The sequence below is a fragment of the Zeus faber genome (assembly GCF_960531495.2).
Source record: "Zeus faber genome assembly, chromosome: 3".
Lineage (NCBI taxonomy): Eukaryota > Metazoa > Chordata > Actinopteri > Zeiformes > Zeidae > Zeus > Zeus faber.
In genome coordinates, this window is record NC_137190.1 from 37,768,118 (window position 1) to 37,789,108 (window position 20,991).

Consider the following 20,991-nt stretch of genomic DNA (forward strand, 5'->3'; position numbering starts at 1 on the left):
AAGAAACTGTTTTGGCATGACAGATTTATTTTCCTCCAACCATCGGAGTTATGTTATGAGATATGAGAAGATATGTTATTGGTATACTTTTTGACTCCACCCTGTTTATTTCCCTCCAGGAGTTCCTCATTCAGGAACACTGAAATTGATCATTGCATACTTTGTTGGTAATTAATACATAGTGTTGAAAATGAGCGCTGGATTTGGTGTCATAAGTTATGATACTTATAAATGATGAATGCTCATCATAGGCTGTGGAGTATAAAAGTACAAATGGCATTTGATGTAGCAAGCAGTAACTGAAGCATAAAGATGAATATGTACTGTGTTTATGGTTTATTTTTGTTATTTACATAACTTGCAGGTAATTACAGAGAAATAATGAAGGATGGAGGGAAGTTTGGGGAATTCTTAACACATAGTTTAATATCCCTATATAACATGATCAGAAGCCAATGACCTTTTTCCCTTACCAATCTAATTTAATGTCTCAACTATTTCAACAAGTACTTCTTTATTTGGCTATTGGCTATTTATATGGAAAAATTTTGAACTTATTAATCAGTGGGGGAAATAAATAGATAATAGCATATTACGCATCTAAAGCAAGTTAACATGGAGCAATTTATTCTAACGAGTGAGTATACGGGCAGTTGGCAGTTAACCTAAAGTAAGTAAGTACAGACAGTATATAGCAGTAATTTTCAATGGGCATCACAGCAGCATGACACAACAGTGGACATTTCTCTCCTCTCTCAAACTGCTGAAAAAGGCTGCAGTTCACTTCGCATTGCATTCAGCCAGGCATGGCGTAAGGAGTATAGGGGCCCTGTACCTTGGACCTTTTCCATTTGTGTTATGTACATGTTGATGCTTTGGTATGCACTCCAGGGGGCTGGCGTAGAGATATATCCTGGTTGTGTATGCATCCTTGTGGGGAATGGAATCCATCACTGCAAGGAGGGAATTCTCATCAAGGTGAGGAAATGCACTGCATGTCGAAGAACTGACCTTATCGTCCCATTCCAGCCTTGACAGATTACAATCTTAATTTGAGGTTACAGCATAACATTTACTACACATCTCATCTATCTCCCAAAGGACTTTGCGGATGAATTGGACGTGATGCCTCGCATCACCATGGAAAGCAATGTAATCCACAACAATGAGGGCTATGGTGTCATCTTGGTTAAACCCAGCAATGAGGTGCAGAACCGGAAAGAGGCATTGCCCGACATTGCTCAAGGTAGGAAGCGTTTTTCTTCCAGACACTGGAACCTGATGTGATGTTAGACAGCAATTTCCATTTTTTGGCCAGTAATTAAGACTAAAGTCCATCAAATGTAAATACTTGGCATCGTATCAACCCAATTATATTAGTTATTCTAGGTTTTTGTTCTGATACATAATATAATTTGGAATTTTGGTCCGATTGAGTTGGCGAACATTTGGTGGCAATTCACCTTGGATCAATCACCACAGGGCCACTTTTTTGAAGGCATTGAGGTTGAGTTTGCTTCGTTCTGATGTCCATTTGCTCTGGAAATCATAGCCCAACATTACAAAATTAGTAGGGGATGTTTTGATTTGCTTAAGGAAGAAATGTTTTTTGAGACTTGCTTCAAAGGCAATTCAGGGATGTGGGAAGGAACACATGCAGTCAAAAGTTGGACAAAACATTAAAAAATATACCCCACCCCACAGATAAGCCGATTGAAGAGGATGAAACAAGGCTGGCGGGTGAAGAGAAGCTTCAGACAGATGGCAGGACAGGACTGGAAGGAACAGTACCTTTGGGCAGTACGCCTTCCACAGAACCCAGTGCCCTGACACCCCCCGTGCCCCATTTCCAAGGCAGCCAGGACATCCCGTTGGAACTGCCAGTAGCCGGAGGCTCCACCGAGCAGGAGACTGCCAGCAACTCGGGCAGAAAGTGGCGTCTGTGTCGGCAACTGAGCAGAAACCGAGACGCTGGCTCCACCCGCTGCGACACCGGCGTGATGGAGCAGGAGGTGTTTGTCTCCTTCCAGGACAATCAGTTTAAACGCAACGGCCTCGGAGATTTCGGCACCTTCTTTTACTGACATTGGATCCGGCGCTTAATCGCTGACCCTTTTATTTTGCACAAATCCTTTTAGCTTTATTTGGTCCCTTAAGGTGAATGGCTACATTGGCAATCAAGGGGGTATGCAAAACTGAAAATATGTAATAAAATATTTAACACGAGAAACCTATAATTTTGTAGGTGTCTGCGGAGTGCCAGTTAGACCGGATTTAGATTTAATAAATCCAAATTATGGTATTAGAAGGCATAAAAGTATTCTATTGCACCAGTACACTTAATTCTAATGGAGATATATTCACCAGTGCCTTTCATTTTAAATGTAAACAATACACCGCTTTTGGATTTACTCAAGGTTGAACGGGATTTATTTTTATGGTTGAAGTTCACATTTATTTTTGTTTCTGAACTCAGTTATGCAGTTAGGTGTCTGACTGCAAACCCATGCCAACAAGTACAAATAAAATGAATTCAGTGTGATTAACATCAGCCATGGCCTCTTTTTTTCAACAAATGCTCTGGATTGGCCGGCCCATCCACTCTGAGGTGACCTCAATCAAACTCTGATCTACAAATGTCAGAAGATTTTTTTACTTCGCTTAATTTATTTCTAAACATGTTCTCAATAATAGTAATATAAAATTTCATTTTAAACCTATTTTTGCAATTGCCGCAGTGGCTACAGTGGTTTGCCAGCATAAAACAGAGAAAATACCTCTTTCTATTTCTTATGTTAGTGTGGATTTATCCAAAAGTGCTGATTTGCGACTATTTCCTGATACACCCAGACGTTAGCCTAGGAACCAGACAAATCTGCAAGCTCATAATTTGCTCTGACAGAATATGTCTGGCCACCCTCCCATTCAAGCAGATTTCCACCTGACCTTGCCAGGGTTGGGCCAATCACAAACATTTATCCAATATGGGGCAGGTTTGATATGATGACAATGCAGAGGGGAGCCTCTGATGCACCTCACCAAGATGGCGGTTGCTGACATAGAACAGTCTGTTTAATCCGCTATCGCGGTTGAGGCACCTTACCAAGACTATGTGGAATGGTCAAATGTTGAATCCGCTATCGTGATGATGCCAGGCTACCCACACCTTGTCTTGGAAGGCCAATTTCTGGAGTCCTTATTCCCTCTATTTAATGTCAACATAAATTAATAATATTGAGCATCAAAGGAGATCAGCAACAAACAATGCCAATTATTTTGTCTGTCTCTAAACTGATTATGAAACACAGATTGGTAATCCCCCCTCCCTGAATAATGTGAATTATTAAAGAATAATGTAGCCTTCCTTCTCGTTCTGTTCCTGCAAACAAAACAAGTTGCCTTGAGACCTAGACCTAGGGGATATTCCCTAAAGCAGGGGTGTCACACTCTGTCTCTGGTCAAGCATAAAAGCACCTGCCCGAGTTTCATTCGACAGAGAATCCATCCGGCTCAGTTCTCTCTTGGACGTCCTAGGCAAGTCTGGTCTGATGCTGTTCTTTTGTAATAAATCTATTATTTTACTCAAGTCAGCGTCAGCGGTCACTCCGTCATCAACACATCAAATTCATCAAGAAACTACACTTTCTTTTAAAAAACATTATGAACCTGAAATTTCTTTAAAATAAGTGCAATTTCAACAAAACATGTCAGAGGTATGTGGAAATAAACAACATAATATTTCACTTTTTGATCAAAACTTGTCAAGATCTACAAATTATTTTAAATTTACATTAATTTCCACATCTGTAGAAATCCTGACCACCTGAACCGACACACCACACCAAACAAACTGAAGTAGGAACTATTAAGGAAGAATGTTAAGTGGGGGATAGGGGATGATCTCTATCTTGTAAATGTATAAAATATATACATAAAAAAAATACATAAAAGCTGTGGCAGTGCATGAACAATAGTGACACCAAACCAAACAATTTTGTACTGAAGCAACTGACTGACATTATATTACACATTGTTGAGTGTCTTTAAATATTTCCACAGTAAGTATTAATTTCACAGAACTATATTCTTCAGGGTGCAAAGGTGTCTGAAGAATCATTTTACATGAAGTAGGCTTACTCCCCATTTACTTTGCTTCTCAGACTTGGGCTCTTTTAGCCTTCACAAGTGCATCAATATCAGGTGTCAAATCCTGAGTAGCAGCCAATTTCAGGATGTCATTTAAGTGCTTCTGTTTGAGCCTTGAGCGCAGCTTTGTTTTATTGATGCTCATTATGGAGAATACTTGTTCACAAATGAAGGTAGTCCCAAATATGCACAAAACCTTTGCAGCAAGGGTTGTCAATTTGGGGTACCCTGGCAAGAGATACTGATAAAATGTGTCCAAGCCCACCAAGGCAAATTTGTCCTTCAAATCGAAATCACACTGCAAGTCAATCATATCAAGTTATGTCGATGGGCAAATCAGAAGCCTTGACTGTGAATGGCGAGCAAAAAAACTGCGAATTCTGTCTCAAGTTCACCAAAGACCTGAAACTGCTGCTCAAACTCCCGTTGCAATCCCGTAATCTTGTCTTTGTCCCGATTCATGTCAGCATTAACTCCGGTCCCACACACATCTTTTAGACGAGGAAAATGAGCAGGGTCACCACTTGACAGTTGTCTCCCACAAAGTCAGCTTCAACTTGAACGCATGTATGCTGTCATAATACTGTGACAACTTTTTTGCGGCCTTGCAGCATTTTGTTCAGATTATTCAAGTGCTCTGTAATATCCACCATAAATGCTAGGTCCTCCAGCCATTCTAGGGATTGAAATTCCAACACTGGTTTACCCTTTTTCTCCATGAACTGTCCGATTTCCGTTCGTAGATCAACGAAACGCCTCAGCACGGCACCTTGGCTTAACCACCTAACTTCAGTGGTATGGCAGGCCATAGGTAATGTCTTTATCTCTGAGAAGGCTGTCAAACTGACGGTGGTTCAGACCTCTGGCCCGGATGAAATTAATAGTTCTGACAACCACTTCCATGACGTGATCCATTTTTGACGACTTGCAACACACATGCCTCCTGGTGCAAAATACAGTGAAGTCCGATGTCCTCCATTTGCAGCCTGTACTTTCTCTCTAAATTTTGTAACACCTGCTTGTTTCCTGATCATTGATGGCGCGCCATCTGTAGCCAGACTAACAGCACGGCCCCCCTCCACTCCGACCATGTCCAGCGCTCCAACGGGAGAGTTGAAAATGTAATTTGCAATGGTGGTGTCCGTCATTGGCACCAACTCAGGGGACTCCTCAGTGACAGTCAAAGTCTCAACACCATGAATGAATATGGCCAGTTGAGCAAAATCCATAATGTCCGTGCTCTCATCAATTGCAACTGAAAATGCAACAAAAGACTTGACTTTGTGCTTCATTTGGCTGTCCAAATCTGCCGGAAGATCTGAAATCGTACCTGCCACAGTGTTTCTCGTCAGGCTAATGTTAGCAAAAGTCTGTCGCATCTCAGGGCACATGATTTCTGCGGCCTTCAGCATGCACTCCACCTCACAGTATGTTTTTTATGCTGATGCTATTTCGCTAGCAATAAGGTAGCTAGCTTTCACTGCTGCATTACTGATATCTCAGCTACGGGTCAAAACAGACCTCTGTTCCTTCAGACCCGCTAACAAATCATTTATCTTCTCTTCTCAGTTGTGCTTGCAAGATGTTGTATTTTGTGCCCTGATGAGTTTCATAGTGGTGCAGAATATTATATTTTTTGAGTACTGAAACCTGCTGCGAACACACCAAGCACACTGGTTTCCCATTCGCCTAATTAGGAAACGTTCCATTTCTCCTGGAAAACTCTACACTTTGTCCACTTTTCTCTTTCTTGACAAAGACATTTTAGGTAATGAGGATGCCACAGAGTGTAATGTTGACAGCAAAATAACACGTAGAATAAGAATATTTTACTGGCAGCTCCAGCAGTTTGCTTGCTTGACAGTGTTGTGTGTGACCCCCAGTGGACACATTTAAAATAGCAGTTACTTTATTTTTAAATTAAACTTTTTTAAATTGCAGTTGACGTCTTGTCCGTAATTTTTACACTTTGCAAAGTCATCTCGCGGGCCGGATTGGACCTTCTGGTGGGCTGGGTTTGGCCCATGAGCCGTATGTTTGACACCCCTGCCCTAAAGGTTGCTAGGATTAGTAGGCAATAACCCACGATAGCATGACTTGCATAATCTGCAACTGGTGGTCTGAGCTAAACGGGTTATCTAAACACCACTTGGGGCTAAACCAGTCTGACTCAGTGGATTCTGGATCAGGAAAGGATCAACCAATGTGTGCAACACAAATTCAACACAGGCTCAATGAAGAACGTGATGTTTCCTTCACATCTACAGAAAAAAACCCACTATTTATGCTTTGCCGATACCGTATTTGGATTCAGCTCCACCCCTACGTCACATGCTTGTTCCAGCAATGTTACGGCTTCCACTCACAACACAGCCGTATCAATGCCGCACTGGCATTTTCCCAAAAATTATAGTAGTTCTTGAGGTGGGAAACTGCCCAAACAGATTTCCCAGAATATTGATCCCTTCTCCCATTCACACATGAACCTATGCAGGAACGGTTCCGGAACATTTCTGGGAAAGACTGCATGTGTGATTAGGGCTTTAGGGAATATCGCTCTAGAGACCAAAAGTAGAGGACACCGGGGACAGCAGCAGTAGCGTTATCACTACAATTTGGTGTCAAATATTTAATAATTAAATCATGAAAAATCACTTTGCAATAATGAATAATTGTCTTGTTGGGGCACCACCTTCGTTTTGCTTAGTTGAAGTAAACTAATGTTTTCAAGTAGATCAGTCAATCTCATATCTTAAGTGTGAGAGCTAAATATCACGAGAGCTAAATATCACAAAATGTTTTGTATAACAAAAGAGGCATTTATTGATTAAAAGGAAATCAATAAAAACAGATAGGGAAAGCATTCAGAGAAAATAAAATCATCGCTGATTGGCAGTAATGGAGAGAGTGTGTGATTATATGTATAATAAATGGACCGAGCGATTAAATATAATTCTAAATTCTAATCTAAAGGTTTAACATAAATTATACACCAACTCTGATCAGATGCACGGCAGAAGGAATATTCTACCGGTTCAACTTGTCGCGGAGGGTACGGTCTGTTGTACAGCTGTTTGAAGCCCTGAAGTGGTCGCTTATTCAATTCTGAAACGATGCTCTTCAAAGGGAGAAATCCGCTGTAGTACAGTGTCGGGGCGACGTCGTTGGGTCTTCCGTTATCCTGTTCCGGGGCAGCGTGAGGAAGTCACTACAACAAGTTCAGTTTGCCTGTGGTTCCGTTAGAGCTGTTGCTGGCTGTCTCGATCCAAAACAACCTGCAAGTAGCGTTGATGACCATCTGGCGGAATTTGCGATGTTATTATTCACCCAAGAGATCGGGTTGGTGGATTACAAAATGATCAAAACTTCGCTAATTATAAAAATCAGAAGAGGAAGAGTAGACTCGCAGCACGACTCGCGGGTCCAGACTGTTTAAAGAAAAACAAAAGCAAGTTAAGCATAATGCACCAAGTTACAAAAAGGAAACTTTTAGTAAATAAACCAAAAAGGAAAACTTTAGAAGATGGAGCTCCGGGTCCAAAAGGAGTTGCTTTGTTTAGAAAGTTGCCCAGGTAGACTCCTTGACAAGATGACTGTCTGCCGCGTTTGTTACTCGGTGAAGCGGGGCGTGTCTTTAAGGCAATTCCTCGCGGTGATGTCACCACGTCTCCACCCAGCGGCCATTTTAAGTCTCCAATGTATTCTATTCGCTATCTAAATATCAAATTAACGCGAACATTTCACACGTTTCCTCATTTGACTGTTAATCCAGTGATTGAACATTGTACAGTAACTAGGTTATATTCCAAATTAAATAATTTAACATCGCACTCTTGATACATTTAAGGAGGAGTAAACATTGGTTAACAACACTTTGGATTAACAAATGAATATTTATTATTAAAAGAAAGAGATATTGAAAACATGACACACTTATTCGAGTGGCGTGTGAGATACGAGATGTGGAGCTCTGAGAGAGGGCGGAGCAATCTTCTGAGTTCTTTCCGGCCACTCTGTGGCGGTAACTGTTCATGAAAGAGATCTGCGTTGTTTCTTGGCATAGCAAGACAGGGTTTTAATCCACTTGAATGGAAACATTTGTAGCCTAAACATAGTTTGGTTACAGATTGATGTGTTAAAAGTTTATAGTAGGGGTCTGGAAGAGTTCACACCTCCGTGTGATGTTGGTGAGAAACAAAGGAAGAAGTGGTTTGTGTGTGTGTGTGTGTGTGTGTGTGTGTGTGTGTGTGTGTGTGTGTGTGTGTGTGTGTGTGTGTGTGTGTGTGTGTGTGTGTGTGTTACAACAGCGCAGTGAGGTTATCAACACAGAGGTTGTGTTGTCCTGTTGTGTAAAGGGGATCTTCAGTATCAGAGTCCATCATTGTGCCCTTGAAGTGTGTTATTGAAAGTCGGAATAAAACGGGGAGAGAGGGGATTATTTCTCCTGGGGTTGGGGCTCTCCTAGTGAACGACCGAGGGGTTTTGCACCTAATTGTTAATTGCTGGTCAGATTTGGTGGCTCAGTTGTGCAGGGAAACAGACACGATTCAGATGTCCAGGCTGTAACCTTTTCCTCCCCGTCCGTAGGTGAGGATTAAATCACAGTCTGTGTTAAAATCTGAGTTTATTAATGACTGTTCCCTACATGGTGATCTTTAAATTGAAAAAGTTCTTTATTTATACAGCACTTTAAAATAGCAAAAAGATTTTGCTCCAAAGTACTTCACAGAGGTCGGGTCTACAAAAAAGACAAAGTAAAAATATAGAAAGTGTGAGGAAAAAATATATATACAGTGGGGCAAAAAAGTATTTAGTCAGCCACCAATTGTGCAAGTTCTCCCACTTAAAAAGATGAGAGAGGCCTGTTATTTTCATCATAGGTATACCTCAACTATGAGAGACAAAATGAGAAAATAAAATCCAGAAAATCACATTGTCTGATTTTTAAAGAATTTATTTGCAAATTATGGTGGAAAATAAGTATTTGGTCAATAACAAAAGTTCATCTAAATACTTTGTTATATACCCTTTGTTTGCAATGACAGAGGTCAAACGTTTTCTGTAAGTCTTCACAAGGTTTTCACACACTGTTGCTGGTATTTTGGCCCATTCCTCCATGCAGATCTCCTCTAGAACAGTGATGTTTTGGGGCTGTCGCTGGGCAACACAGACTTTCAACTCCCTCCAAAGATTTTCTATGGGGTTGAGATCTGGAGACTGGCTAGGCCACTCCAGGACCTTGAAATGCTTCTTACGAAGCCACTCCTTCGTTGCCCGGGTGGTGTGTTTGGGATCATTGTCATGCTGAAAGACCCAGCCACGTTTCATCTTCAATGCCCTTGCTGATGGAAGGAGGTTTTCACTCAATCTCATGATACATGGCCCCATTCATTCTTTCCTCTACACGGATCAGTCGTCCTGGTCCCTTTGTAGAAAAACAGCCCCAAAGCATGATGTTTCCACCCCCATGCTTCACAGTAGGTATGGTGTTGTTTGGATGCAACTCAGCTTTCTTTCTCCTCCAAACACGACAAGTTGGGTTTTTACCAAAAAGTTCTATTTTGGTTTCATCTGACCATATGACATTCTCCCAATCCTCTTCTGGATCATCCAAATGCTCTCCAGCAAACTTCAGACGGGCCTGGACATGTACTGGCTTAAGCAGGGGGACACATCTGGCACTGCAGGATTGAAGTCCCTGGCGGCGTAGTGAGTTACTGATGGTAGCCTTTGTTACTTTGGTCCCAGCTCTCTGCAGGTCATTCACTAGGTCCCCCCGTGTGGTTCTGGGATGTTTGCTCACCCTTCTTGTGATCATTTTGACCCCACGGGGTGAGATCTTGTGTGGAGCCCCAGATGGAGGGAGATTATCAGTGGTCTTGTATGTCTTCCATTTTCTAATAATTGCTCCCACAGTTGATTTCTTCACAACAAGCTGCTTACCTATTGCAGATTCAGTCTTCCCAGCCTGGTGCAGGTCTACAATTTCGTTTCTGGTGTCCTTTGACAGCTCTTTGGTCTTGGCCATAGTGGAGTTTGGAGTGTGACTGTTTGAGGTTGTGGACAGGTGTCTTTTATACTGATAACGAGTTGAAACAGGTGCCATTAATACAGGTAACGAGTGGAGGACAGAGGAGCCTCTTGAAGAAAAAGTTACAGGTCTGTGAAAGCCAGAAATCTTGCTTGTTTGTAGGTGACCAAATACTTATTTTACCGAGGAATTTACCAATTAATTCATTAAAAATCCTACAATGTGACTTCCTGGATTCTTTCCCCCCATTCTGTCTCTCATAGTCAAAGTGTACCTATGATGAAAATTACAGGCCTCTCTCATCTTTTTAAGTGGGAGAACTTGCACAATTGGTGGCTGACTAAATACGTTTTTGCCCCACTGTATACTATAACTATAACATACTACATATGACTATACTACTATAACTATAACATTACAGATTGAACTAATCCTCAATAGCAAAACTATATGTGTGTATACTACATTATACATTACATGAATGTATTTATATACATTACTATCATTCATATTGTGGGTAATTATGAAATACAGCTTCATTGATCAGTCAGAGCCAAAGTTAAAACATGTATAAAGACACTGGGTGTAACTACGTCTGAAACTAGATACTCGGGGGATGGGAAATTGCAAAGGAGGGACCGTCCCGCAGAGGAGGCTGTGTCGTTTGTAACAAAGGGGTGACTTTATTGGTGGCTGAAGGATTTGAGCAGAAGCATATAGGAGAAATGATGGCAGAAGCTGAGGAAGCCATTTTTTCACCAAAAAAGGAGAATCTTGCTATCTGGATAAGTGAAGAACAGAATTCATGAAAATCATGATTTCAGCTCAAGGACAAGGACAACCACAAGTGGTACAGATGACAACGAGTCAATGTTCAGCACTCAATTGGACTCAGACAGCATGAGAGAGGAAATGCTGCAACAAATTCCATAATGTCTGTGGTCACAACATGGTACTGACATCAGACTTGTGAAGTCAGCTCAACCGGGGAGAGTTGAACTGAGACCAGGAACCAAACCTCCTTGGAAGAACCAATACCCACTAAAGGAGGAGGCAATCAAAGGGATTGAACCACAAATTGAAGGACTGTTAAAAGCAGGTGTAGTTGAAATATGTTTGGATCCTCAGAGCAATACGCCTATATTGCCTTTAAAGAAACCAGATGAGTCCTATCGCTTGGTACATGATTTAAGAGCGATAAATGAAGTGGTGCAGGATTTTCCAGCAGATGTACCAGATCCACATACCTTGTTAGCCCAAATTCCTCCAGAGGCTACACACTTCACAGTGGATTTGTGTAGAGCATTTTTCAGTGTTCCACTGAGCGAAGAAAGTCAAGGGTTGTTTGGATTCACATACAAAGGAAAAACCTTCAAGTACAAGAGGCTCCCTCAAGGATTTAAACATAGCCCTCACATTTTCAATAAAGTGTTGCAGGATGACTTGGCTGGGATTGATCAGATCTTGAAAAGTACTGTCATTCAGTATGTGGACGACATCGTCATCTGTTCACCAGATAAGGAAACGTGCCATGAGGACTCAATCAAACTGTTACAGCTATTGGCAGACAAAGGATACAAGGCCTCTCAGAAGAAGCTACAGTATTGTCAAGAAAAAGTCGTTTATTTGGGTCAAACAATAACCCATGGACACAGACGCATCTCTGAGAGTCATTTGGAAGCCATTCGAATGGCACCAAAGCCTAGAACAGTCAGAGAGATGATGACATTTCTTGGCATTGTGGGATATTCTTCAGCCTGGGTAGAAGATTATGCCTGCCTAACAGGGCCTTTGAGAGCCATGATAAAAGAGACTGGGAATGCTCAACTCCATTGTAACCTTGCCTGGACGCAGGAAGGTCTTATGGCATTTGAAACGATCAAAGAGAGGCTACAAGAAGCTCCAGCGCTAGCACTGCCAGACTACTCTCAGAACTTTTTGCTGTATGTGGCTACGTCCACTGGAGGCAAATATGCATGTGCAGTTCTTTGTCAGCCCACAGGTACAACCTGAAACCTCAACCTGTTTCGTATTATTCTACTGCCTATTCAGAGGTAGAATTGGGGCTACCACAGTGCTACAGACCAATGGTGGGAGTTTATCTAATGTATGAGAAAGCATCATCAGTAACTATGGGTTACCCAGTGACAATTCTTACCCATCATAGTCTCAGAAATCTTTTGAACTTTGGTAAATGTACATTGACTATGTCTAGGCTAAGAGACTATCATAGGCATAAAATAATGTCCGGAGGGGTGTGTTGAGTCCACCCAGTCACATTCCAACTCCGACAGGTCCTATGCGTGAGTTGGTTGTGGATTTTGTTGACATGATAAGACCAATAGGAGGTAAATGATACATGTTAGTCGTCGTGGATAGATTTTCACGATGGCCTGAGGCATGTCCAACAAAGCGTAAAGATGCTCAGTCAGTTGCCAAGCCAAGTTCTTGTGTCGTGAGTTCATTAGCAGGTGGGGACTTCCTGATCACATATCCTCAGATAATGGGAAAGAGTTTGTGGATAGAACAGTAAAATAAATTCTGCAAAAATTGGGAATTAAACGTTTAGGAGCTGTTTATCATCTGCAAAGCCAAGGAGTTTGTGGAAAAAATGAATGTTGTGCTGAAAAATCGCATTGATAAAATCTGTCAGCATACAGGACTGAATTAGGTATAGGTGTGTAGTTAGGAGCTTACACTAGTAGAGAAATATCCATTCTAAATATCTGATTCCATCATATACTCAACACTATTGTTAACAATGAAAATGCATGGACAAAGGGGGGAAAGGGAAAATGTTAATCATATATTGGAATAATGTTAAAGTATAATGCAAAAGTGAAATTATTATACTGTATTTGATGTTTGTGCAAGATACTGGCTGGTGATTCTTTCTTTCAGGACCAGTCAGAGGATGGCTGTGTCCAGAGATCCTAACAGCCTAATGGACTTGAACATTCACACATGGACACTCAAAAATGGAGGATGAAAATGGACAGCGGACCCTGAATGAGGACACCATGATCAGGAGTGTCGAGTGAAATATCATTAAAAGTTGATGGTGTTAAAAAAGCAACAATTCAATACATACATATGTGTCCTGAATGTTTTTATAATATTGGAGTTTGTTTACTACAATGTAACCTATATTATTGATGAATGTCCTGTACTCTACACTAGATATTTTTAGCAAGACATATTACTTTGATTTGCTATTGGTTTCTTTGAGTTGTCTGTAATAGGATGAAGTGAAAACATTGGGACCTCAGGTATTTTCTTTTTTTGCGGTTTTTGAGGGACATTGGTGCTAGGCAGGGAAAGGTCCACTGGGTCGACCAGCCTGACTTTGGACAAATTTTTTGATTTGTTTCTGAGGTTCTAAATGTATGCATTTATATGTTACATCCTATACAGTTTTTTTAAACCCTTCGTCTTTTTCTGTTAATTGATTTGGAGTACCTTAGGTGGTTGCCTGAGGCAGAGGGACTGTGAGAAAATTTTCCTGTCTTGATTGTTTGATGGATGTACTAAGAAAGAAAGCTGCCAGATGGGTTTTTTGCTCTCATACTCCACAAATTTGCTGTATTGCTACAACTAAGCATGGTCAGAAGGGTATATTATAACCAATTGTGTTCGTTATTAAGTGATTTCTATTAAGCCAATTAACATGGTATGTTCAATTACTCTTCTCTCTGTCAAGACTTTGTATAGTCTCGAAGGGGGGAATATGAGGTGTCTGGAAGGTTTGAGGTGAATAGGTCATTGAGCTTCCAAAGCTCAGATATAGTGCGGTAATAATAGTAACGTATGTTACTATTAGCTTTACTGCCTCTATGTCATACGGAGAACGAAAACAACAACGAGTCTATTCAGAGGCCCTCTGGGAAAGGGAATTGTGTTGATTCTTCCAGCTTGACCAGAGGAGGAAATCTTTAGATTTATGGCAAGACAGAGGCTGAGCGGGCACCTATGGGTTGAAACTAGATGTGGTATGTTATCTCTGTACAGCTTTAAAAGTGAGTGCTGAGCCCTGCTTGGGAGAGATTCCATCCGGCTCGGGTCTCTCCTGGATGTCCTAGACAAGTCTGGTTTGATGCTGATTAGTGTAATAAAACTATTATTTTAATCAAGTCAGAGTCAGCGGTCACTCCTTCATTCATCAACACATCACACCCATCAAGAAACTACACTGTCAACAGGATTGGCATACAACACAGGGTTTTTGTATGCTATTGCATCCAAGACTGAGATAATCTGCACATGGAGTTCAAATTCTCAACCTACAAAACCACTCTTTATTAATCATTAAGAGCTGCTTGCAATAACTCTGTCCTTTGGACGACCTGTGGGATGACAATAGCACAGCATTTCTGTAATACATGACTGCCACCAATCCCCCTCTTTGGAGAATGATCTTACCATGTTTTGATCAATAGACAACTAATCATCACTACTTCTCCAAGAGGAGGGAGAATCACAGGTGAGACCAATGAACATAGAAACAAACAATAACATGTACTTGTAAAAATGTAAACATAAAAAATCAGACATGTATTTGACAAAACATAATTAATTAAATTGACAGAAATTGGAACAGCAATTATGGCATGTGGCCTCTTCCTGTGTTAGTTATAGTAGTAAAAGACAGAAAAGGAGAAGGACGTAATCAGGATGATGTGAGAGGATGTGTTCGAAGCAGATGCTGTGTGTATGTGAGAGATGTGTCCACTGGTGAGTGCACGGGATTGGTCCCAATTAGTTAATGTGTATGAGGTCAGAATTATGTCATAGTGCCTCCAAGCGGCAGGAAGGGACTCACAGCCACCCACAAGACACCCATGAAGAAGAAGAATCTTTAATTGTCACACAGCACACCACAACTCATATACGCACACAGGGTGAAATGAGGCCTCTGCATTTAACCCATCCTGGCTTGTCCTTCCTCCGGGGGGGCAGCCAGAATCAGTAGGCAGCATTCAAGGACGCGCCTGGGGACCTGGTGACGAGTGTCATTATTTTTGGTGGGGGTCCTTACTGACGTTAGGTGGAGGAAACCCCATGTGATCACGGGGAGAACATGCAAACTCTACACAGAAAGGGTCCTATTTGGGAGATAACCCACCCGGAGAATGGTGCCAACAGCGCCCCAGGCGGGAATCGAACCCTGCTGTGAGGCAGCAGTGCAATACACTGCGCCACTGTGTCACGACCACAAGCACATGCACCACAGCCACAGAAGAACCCACAACCCACAGAGAAGCCCATAACCCGCGGAGCAACACCCATGCACGACCCAACGAAATGACCCTGTACCCCTGAAGCACGCACATACAACCGACAGCCATGCATAGGCATAAAAAGCACCCAGAAGTGCAGAACCTGGGCCAGGCTGAGTGCCAAGTGCCAGACATGGACCCCAGGCCCGTAGCCAGGCCCCCAGGCATATAGGCCGACACAGAATCGCCAGAAATGCCTGCCCCACGGGCGAGCCGGCAGGGCTTCCATGTCCGCTAACTATGTCTTTTCTTTGTGAGGCCTGCAATACCGCAACCAACAGGATGCCCCACCCAGCCACAAGCTCTGAGCACTCACCCATGAGCCCCTAACCTCCAACTATCCTCCGATAGAAGGATAGTTGGAGGTTTTGGGTAATGATGCCAGTTAAGGTGGGGGGTCCAAAGAGTATTATTTCTTATGTCTTATTTTCGTCAAGTTGGAGAATGTAATTTATGCATTGAGTGAGTATACCAAGACCAGCCTGGTCACTTGGTTTGAGTGGGATGTATAACTGTGTGTTTTTGCCCAGTGAGAGCATGTAAATTAAGAAAAGAAGCAGACCAAGTATTGAACCCTGCGGGACCCAACATGAAACCTGAGCAGGAGTGTTGTGTGATGTATTTTAGTGAGGTTTTTAATATAAATAACTTACATTTTAAAACAACAACAGTTTTTGGAAAATTAATTTCTCTCGTAACTTACTCAGAAATGGCAGTATTGAGATACAGTGGGAGCCACTTAAAGAAGGCTCTCTCAACCAGAGGCCTCTCCATCTCCTCTAATGTCCGCCAAAAAAAGCATCGGCAGTTGTTTCTTACGGTCGCGATGCACTCGTGGATGCAAAAACTTCCCTAAAAGAACAACTTTGGGGCTTTTTATCCGTGGAACTAGAGTGGCCGATTGAAATTTTATGCGCCAAACTCTCAATCCCATATACATAAGTCCATCCCATATGCCTATCCCCTTTATCTATTTTGTACCCCCACCCTGCATTACCTTCGAGTTATTATTTTATTTTATTTTATTCTATTCTATAGTATTCGACTTACTGCATTATGTTTTAGGAATCAGTTAGTTAGTCAAGTAGAAATTCTTAGGTAGCTATTGTGTTATGTTGAGAACATTTTGTGTGTAATCACTGCATTGACATTTCGCTGCATATATGTATGAACGTATGTATATGTATGTGACGAATAAACCTCTTGAATCTTGAATCTCTCAGCTGGGAGCCACCTGGCAGAGTTCCCAGTTGATTGGGAGTCTCCCCCCCTTCAAGGCGTGTTTAGTTTGAACTGTAAACAAGCCCATTCATTCATTTGCAGGATTTGAGATGGCGCTAACTTCACAAACAACACATTCAAATTTCCGAGAGAGATTTTGGTGGACCTGAGATATTGTACTTTGAATCCTGATGAGAGGTTACCTTTAAAAGTTAAATAGTTTTTTTTGTCATATGAATGAGAACAGGTCTATATGCTTTTGAGATCTGATCTACTTGTGTCACAGCTTTTTAATTTCAAATTATAAGCTGCTTTTATATTTACATTTTTTTAATTACAAAGTTCAATAGCCTTTATTGACATGGGGGCACTCAAACTAGGTCTATATAATTACAGTTTCAAGTTTCAACTTTATTGTCAAATAGTTGATAACAATGTAAGCATCATTACTAGTAATGAGATTCTTCGTCTCAGAGCCAACTCAACTTTACATGATAAGTAAAATAAGGACGTAATGATTAAAACAAAACAGTATTTAAAAACACAATTTAAAGAGGATTTAAATGGTATTTAAAAATACAATTTCATAATAGAATTTTAAAAAAATCTAAAAAGCAAAGACGTGGTGTAGTTTAAATAATATAAATGTATTTTCCTATAAGAAAGATAAAGTAAAATACAGAGAATAATAATGGTGATAGTCAACTTGATAGTGGACATCTTAAATAGTTGTGGGCCACAACAATACAGTGTCATACTGAATGGTTAGATAGACACATTATTGTAAGACAATGTGTTTGTTAGATAAAAGAGGTATGCAATGCAATATTTGATACATTAAATTGAATAGTAGGTAAACAGCAGTTTTCCTTTGTTTTAAAGTGGCCGAGTGTGTGGATTTATAGGATCTAGTCTCTGGCCTTTTGATTTTAAAATAAGGGTCTTCCAACTATCTCATTTTACTTAAAATATAGTTAAATATATCGCAACAAATTTCTGCATTTGCACCTCTCTCTTGGGGAAATGGTCTCCCCCATCAGCCGCCCCCACAATTCAATAGGTTAATTTTATAAATTCCAAAAAACAACAATGAAACAATAAAATATTAAAAATCAATACATAATAGTCAATAGAATAAAGTTAACACCGGGGATATAATAATAATTTGTACAAACAATAACTAGGCTAAACAGTGTATGGATCCTTCTGAACATTCAGATTTCCTGATAGCCCCCCAGACCAGAGAATCCGAACCAGGTAAGCCAAGGTCCTCCACGGGGGAAAAGAGTCAACAATGCTAAATCACTGCTTTCCTGGTAGCCCCAGATCAGAGAACCCCAGCTGGATAATACTGCCGGAGCACTACTTTCTTGGTAGCCACCGGCGCAGAGAACCCGAACCAGGCTATCCCTGGTCCCCCGGGGTCAACAACACTAGAGCAGGTTGTATGTGTGTGCATCAGGGGTGCAGGGTCTCCTCGCGCTCTCTGGGATTTGGTTATGGTCCTCTGGCCCGGCGTGAGTGTTGCTCAGCGGGCTTCCGGCTTCTCTGTGGACTCGGGGGCCTTCTGTGGCTGCAAGGCAGGGTGCTCAGGGCTATCCTGCGGTCGTGGGGTGTCTATATGGCCACAAGACTCAGGGGTGGCTTCAGGGCCTTTTCCGCTGCTTGGAGGCGCTACGATATAATACCAACCTCATACACCAGAACCAATTGGGATAAGTCCAAGTCACTCACCACTCACCGGTGGGCGCATCGCGCACACACGCACACACACACGCACACGCACACATACACACACCTGGTTTGAACACAACCCAACACCCTCCTGGTTACACCCCTCTCCTTTCCTCCCTCATTTACTGCCATAACTACGACAGAAAGAGGCCACGTCCCAAATTGCTGTTTAAATTTTCCTGGACTTAATTAACACTGTTTTGTCGATACATGTTGTCATCTGATGTTTCTATGTTTGTTTTACCATGTTTGGTTCTATGTTTATTTGTCTCACTCGTGGTAATTCTCCCCCTCTTGGAGTAGTGATTAGTTGTTTAAAGACCAAAACATGGTAAGATCGTTCTCCAAATAGGGGGATTGGTGGCAGTTTTGTGTAACAAAACACTGTGCTCTTGTCATCATGTCGAGTTATCGCAAGCAGTACTTGATTATTAAAGAATGAATAAAAAGCGGTATTGCAGGTTGAGAAGTTGATCTCCACTTGCAGACTAACTCTGTCTTAAATGCAATGACATCCAAATATTCTGTGTTGTATGCCCAGCATGCTTACAGCAGAATAAAAATGTTTATTAAAACATGAATTTAATTGGAAGTTGTGAACAGAAGCCAAAAGATAACATCATAAAATAACACTTTTCAATTTCTCACAAAACAATAGTTAGAAAAATGTAAACAAGACAAAATTGCACTTTTCAAATTCTGAAAATCTCATACCTATAAATAAGTCTTAGAAATAACACAATACTTAAATAAAATGAACGAAGTATTCTCATTTTTGACTGCATCACAGTTTGTATTTAACCATTGGACTACAGTCATGACATTCAATAGACTATGATTTCAAAATCAGATAATAATCATCATAATCTCAAATCAATCATAATCATAAATTAAAAGAAGTGGAATTAGTCTGTGGAAACAGGAGGTTTCCTTTTAATAGCAATCTGAAATCAGATGTAACAGCTCATATTTGCTATTTTAGAGGGCTTTAATTTTTTAATTCAACCTCATAATTTGCTGATATTGTGTGAGTGACATTGTGAGGTAGTCTACTAACATTCTGAGGTAGAATTGGTCCAGGGAAACAGGAAGTTTTATTTTAATTGTAATTTGAAATCAGACGTTACACAGCTCATATATGTCATCTTAGAAGGCTTTAATTTTGAAATTCAACTTCAGAATTTGCTGAAATTGTCGAGTCAAATTGTGAAGTGGTCTACAATCACTCTAAAGTGGAATTGGTCTGGGGAAACAGGAAGTTCTCCTTTAATTCTAATGTGAATTCAGAGGGAAAAACGCTTATATTTGATTTTTTAGATTCAATAGGAATTTTAGAGGGCTTTCATTTTGATGAGTGTTTATAGGAATGTCGCTTATGTTTTGAAATCAGCTCTTTCACGCTCCTACCATAATTTCTAGTATATACACGTACCGCAAAACAACGTGGGGGCTAGAGTGACGGCGTTTTTCGAAGTGAAGGCTGGCTTAACCACAGTAAGGCGTATTGCATGAAGGTGCCCGCTGACATGGTCAAGCATAGCCCCATTATGGAATCCGGCGTTGTCGGTGTGAAGCAGCAGGGTGTGCTGAGCCTACCAGGGATGATAGTGTACCATACGTGCCTATTGCGTGGCGGTGCTGCTCCCGCATCTTGGTGTAACTCCGGAGTGGAATCCAGGGTGGTTCGGTGTGAAACCATGGAGTGTGCTTCTCTTCAGAAGCTGACTCCGCCCCCTCCGTCTTTGACGAGGCTGGGGGGGCTTGGCCAGCCCCCTTTTCTGTGCCCATCCTCCCAGATATTGAGAAAGTGGTTCAGGGACAGCTGGAGAAAACCTCCCAGGCCACAAGCCTCTCCCGAGATGGCATGATGCTTGCTGCCGCTCGAAACCGGTAGAGCATCTGGTGTGGCCAGTTACCGTTACCGGTGCATCAGGCTATAGGAGCTCTGATTTCACCTCCAAAGTCCATCGTGGGCATAGCGGGCACCCCCACTAGGAACTGTAAGGTGATTGATGTCCTCCTGGCTAAGATGCAGAGCCATGGTGCAGCCAGATAACACAGGGGCTATCCTCTCACTATATCAGTGGCAGCTAACACAGGACTTAGGGGAGGATCACAGCCCTCAACTTATGGAGGAGCTGAGGCAGACTCCTTCCATGCTCCCTAGGCTCATAAAGGAGCAGCAGAGGCGGAGGCTCTGGAGCGCGTCCCCATTCAACCCCTTTAGTCGGTGAGCCTGAAATGGCTGTTGCTCAAGACAGCGTTTCTATTGGCTGTGACATCTGCAAGGTGAGTGGAGGAGATGCAAGCCCTATCAGTCCACAAGAGGCTTTGCAGGTATAGGAAGGATGATGGAGAGTAGTGCTGCGTCTCAACCCGGCCTTTCTCCCCAAGGCCCTCTCAGATTTACAACTCAATCAGATGAATGAGCTCCATCCCTTCTTTTATCCACAAGTGAATGTAGAACAGAGATGGAGATGGTCCCCACTCTGCCCGGTTAGAGCGCTAGACTTATCAGGGTTAAACAGGCACAGGGGGTAACGGACCAACTCTTTGTGTGCTTTAAACAGGAGTGCCTGAGTA

At 41.7% G+C, this 20,991-nt stretch overlaps 1 protein-coding gene across 1 annotated transcript in view; it reads left to right on the forward strand.

The window, feature by feature from the left end:
- The window catches only part of shcbp1 (SHC SH2-domain binding protein 1), a 43,499-nt gene extending 40,953 nt beyond the window's left edge, over positions 1-2,546 (forward strand). Inside the window, exons 11-13 of the mRNA XM_079997563.1 lie at positions 892-978; positions 1,102-1,246; positions 1,705-2,546. Of these exons, the coding sequence (XP_079853689.1) occupies positions 892-978; positions 1,102-1,246; positions 1,705-2,084 (612 nt within the window). The 3' untranslated portion in view covers positions 2,085-2,546. The remainder of the gene's footprint in view (positions 1-891; positions 979-1,101; positions 1,247-1,704) is intronic.
- Positions 2,547-20,991: the final 18,445 nt, after the last annotated feature.